The sequence below is a fragment of the Lathyrus oleraceus genome, chromosome 1 (assembly GCF_024323335.1).
Source record: "Lathyrus oleraceus cultivar Zhongwan6 chromosome 1, CAAS_Psat_ZW6_1.0, whole genome shotgun sequence".
In the NCBI taxonomy this organism is placed as follows: domain Eukaryota; kingdom Viridiplantae; phylum Streptophyta; class Magnoliopsida; order Fabales; family Fabaceae; genus Lathyrus; species Lathyrus oleraceus.
The window spans coordinates 94,611,824-94,615,943 of record NC_066579.1 but is presented as its reverse complement, the minus strand read 5'-3'; the positions used below and the strand labels follow the sequence as shown (position 1 = coordinate 94,615,943).

General features: G+C 38.4%; 1 protein-coding gene across 1 annotated transcript; it reads left to right on the top strand.

Annotated features, from left to right (window-relative positions):
* Nucleotides 1-2,720: 2,720 nt before the first annotated feature.
* LOC127093371 (uncharacterized) lies at nt 2,721-3,467 on the top strand. The gene is made up of 2 exons (XM_051032297.1): nt 2,721-3,342; nt 3,460-3,467. The coding sequence occupies exons 1-2, from the start codon at nt 2,721-2,723 to the stop codon at nt 3,465-3,467; spliced, it is 630 nt and encodes a 209-aa protein (XP_050888254.1).
* Nucleotides 3,468-4,120: the final 653 nt, after the last annotated feature.

The window sequence follows — 4,120 nt, the reverse complement described above, 5'->3', positions numbered from 1 at the left end:
ATCAGGTTTGATGCAACCGTTAAGCATTCCAGAATGGAAGTGGGACAACATTTCTATGGATTTTGTAGTTGGATTACCAAATACCGCAAAAGGGAATGATTCCATTAGGGTAATTATGGATAGATTGACTAAGTCAGCTCATTTCTTGCCTATAAGAATCAATTATCCGTTACAAAGACTAGGTGAGATTTATGTTGAGCAGATTGTTAAGTTACATGGCGTTCCCTCGAGTATTGTTTCAGATAGAGATCCAAGGTTCACCTCAAGATTTTGGGAGAGTTTACAAGGTGCATTAGGAATAAAATTGAGGCTGAGTTCTGCTTATCATCCGCAGACCGATGGGCAAACCGAGAGGACAATCCAATCCTTGGAGGACCTGTTGAGGGCTTGTGTCCTAGAACAGGAAGGAAGTTGGGAATCTTATCTGTCGTTGATCGAATTCACCTATAATAATAGCTTCCATTCTTGTATTGTAATGGCGCCTTTCGAAGCATCGTATGGTAGAAGATGCCGAACACCCTTGTGTTGGTATGAGTCCGGTGAAAGTGTGGTGCTTGGACCGGAGATTGTCCAACAAACCACTGAGAAGGTTATGACGATCCAAGAGAAAATGAAAGCATCTCAAAGTAGGTAGAAGAGTTATCATGACAAAAGACGGAAGCCAATAGAATTTCAAGAAGGAGACCACGTATTTCTAAGAGTTACTCCAACGACGGGGGTCGGACGCGCCCTAAAATCTAAGAAACTTACGCCACGTTTCATTGGACCTTATCAGATTATTAAGAGAGTAGGAGAAGTAGCCTATCAAGTTGCTTTACCGCCGTCACTTTCAAACCTACATAGTGTATTCCATGTGTCCCAACTTCGAAGGTATATTCCTGATCTGTCACATGTGATTCAAATGGATGAAGTACAAGTGAGGGACAATTTGACCGTTGAAGTATTACCCTTGAAGATAGAAGATCGAAAGGTGAAGAACTTGAGGGGCAAAGAGATTGCCTTAGTGAAAGTGACATGGGGTGGACCTGTCGGGGGCAACATTACATGGGAACTCGAGGAAAAAATGAAGGAGTCTTACCCGGAGCTATTTTCTTCAGGTAATTTTCAAGGACGAAAATTCTTTACGTGGGGGAGAGTTGTAACACCCCAATAATTATATTCGTTTAACCAAAGAAGATGATATAATTATTATTTTTATGATGTTGGTGTTTGAGTGAAATAAAAAGATTTATTTAGGATTAAGGTGAAATTTATATGACGAGCTCTGTTGATTATGTGGTAAGGGAAAAATATTATATAATTTATTTTATATTAATTAAGAAAATAAAAATAATAATAAAGATCGAAAGGTGAAGAACTTGAGGGGCAAAGAGATTGCCTTAGTGAAAGTGACATGGGGTGGACCTGCCGGGGGCAACATTACATGGGAACTCGAGGACAAAATGAAGGAGTCTTATCCGGAGCTATTTTCTTCAGGTAATTTTCAAGGACGAAAATTCTTTAAGTGGGGGAGAGTTGTAACACACCAATAATTATATTCGTTTAACCAAAGAAGATGATATAATTATTATTTTTATGATGTTGGTGTTTGAGTGAAATAAAAAGATTTATTTAGGATTAAGGTGAAATTTATATGACGAGCTATGTTGATTATGTGGTAAGGCAAAAATCTTATATAATTTTTTTTATATTAATTAAGAAAATAAAAATAATAATAAGAATATTGTTAATGTAGCTTTCTCATTCAAAGTCATACAGCTACCTTCATTCACACCAATTTCTATTGTTTGAATGTTGAATAAATAAGAACGGATTCATATGATAAACACGTTTTTACTATGAACTAAAGGCTTCACTCCATCTCTCTATATATATGTAATGTAAAGTTGGGAATGCTGAAACTGACGAATCATGTGCTAGAAGAGATAAGAGAGGGACATAAAACAGATTTAAAACTTGTAGATCGCTTGACGTTGATCAACCAAGGGAAGGAAGTGGACTTTAGAATTGATGAGCGTGGAATCATTAGGTTTAGGGATAGAGTTTGTGTACCAGATGTGCCAGAGTTAAAGCAGAGTATTTTAGAGGAGGGACACCAGAGTGGGTTGAGCATACATCCGGGAGCCACTAAAATGTACCAAGACCTTAAGAAGATGTTTTGGTGGGAAGGTATGAAGAAAGAAATAGCTGAGTTTGTGTACACTTGTTTAGTATGCCAGAAGTCGAAAATAGAGCACCAGAATCCATCAGGTTTGATGCAACCGTTAAGCATTCCAGAATGGAAGTGGGACAACATTTCTATGGATTTTGTAGTTGGACTACCAAATACCGCAAAAGGGAATGATTCCATTTGGGTAATTGTGGATAGATTGACTAAGTCAGCTCATTTCTTGCCTATAAGAATCAATTATCCGTTACAAAGACTAGCTGAGATTTATGTTGAGCAGATTGTTAAGTTACATGGCGTTCCCTCGAGTATTGTTTCAGATAGAGATCCAAGGTTCACCTCAAGATTTTGGGAGAGTTTACAAGGTGCATTAGGAACAAAATTGAGGCTGAGTTTTGCTTATCATCCGCAGACCGATGGGCAAACCGAGAGGACAATCTAATCCTTGGAGGACCTGTTGAGGGCTTGGGTCCTAGAACAGGGAGGAAGTTGGGAATCTTATCTGCCGTTGATTGAATTCACCTATAATAACAGCTTCCATTCTAGTATTGGAATGGCGCCTTTCGAAGCATTGTATGGTAGAAGATGCCGAACACCCTTGTGTTGGTATGAGTCCGGTGAAAGTGTGGTGCTTGGACCGGAGATTGTCCAACAAACCACTGAGAAGGTTAGGACGATCCAAGAGAAAATGAAAGCATCTCAAAGTAGGCAGAAGAGTTATCATGACAAAAGACGGAAGCCAATAGAATTTCAAGAAGGAGACCACATATTTCTAAGAGTTACTCCAACGACGGGGGTCAGACGTGCCCTAAAATCTAAGAAACTTATGCCATGTTTCATTGGACCTTATCAAATTATTAAGAGAGTAGGAGAAGTAGCCTATCAAGTTGCTTTACCGCCGTCACTTTCAAACCTACATAGTGTATTCCATGTGTCCCAACTTCCAAGGTATATTCCTGATCTGTCACATGTGATTCAAATGGATGAAGTACAAGTGAGGGACAATTTGACTGTTGAAGTATTACCCTTGAAGATAGAAGATCGAAAGGTGAAGAACTTGAGGGGCAAAGAGATTGCCTTAGTGAAAGTGACATGGGGTGGACCTGCCAGGGGCAACATTACATGGGAACTCGAGGACAAAATGAAGGAGTCTTACCCGGAGCTATTTTCTTCAGGTAATTTTCGAGGACGAAAATTCTTTAAGTGGGGGAGAGTTGTAACACCCTAATAATTATATTCGTTTAACCAAAGAATATGATATAATTATTATTTTTATGATGTTGGTGTTTAAGTGAAATAAAAAGATTTATTTAGGATTAAGGTGAAATTTATATGACGAGCTATGTTGATTATGTAGTAAGGGAAAAATCTTATATAATTTTTTTTTATATTAATTAAGAAAATAAAAATAAAAATAAGAATATTGTTAATGTAGCTTTCTCATTCAAAGTCATACAACTACCATGCTTGATCCTAAGATCAATGCACTCCTCCAATCCCATAATGCAGGCCTCATATTCAGCCATATTATTTGTGCATTTGAAAGTTAGCCTTGCTGTAAAAGGAATGTGTGTGCCCTGAGGAGTAATAATCACTGCCCCAATACCATTTCCATATTGATTTACAGCGCCATCAAACACCATACTCCATATGGAACCAGGCTTTGGCCCTTCATCGAGCGTAGGCTCATCGCAATCTTTCATTTTCAAATACAGAATCTCCTCTTCTGGGAAGTCATATTGAACTGACTGATAATCCTCAATCGGATGATGTGCCAAGTGATCAGCCAAGATACTACCTTTAATAACCTTCTGAGCTCGATACTCAATATCATACTCAGATAACAACATCTGCCAACGGGCAATCCTCCCTGTTAAAGCAGGTTTCTCGAAGATATACTTGATTGGATCCATTCTGGATGTCAACCACGTCGTATGATTTAACATATACTGG

What these genes read in the sequence shown, in the direction of transcription:
- LOC127093371 (XM_051032297.1), top strand. Translation starts at nt 2,721, where the DNA reads ATGGCGCCTTTCGAAGCATTGTATGGTAGAAGATGCCGAACACCCTTG.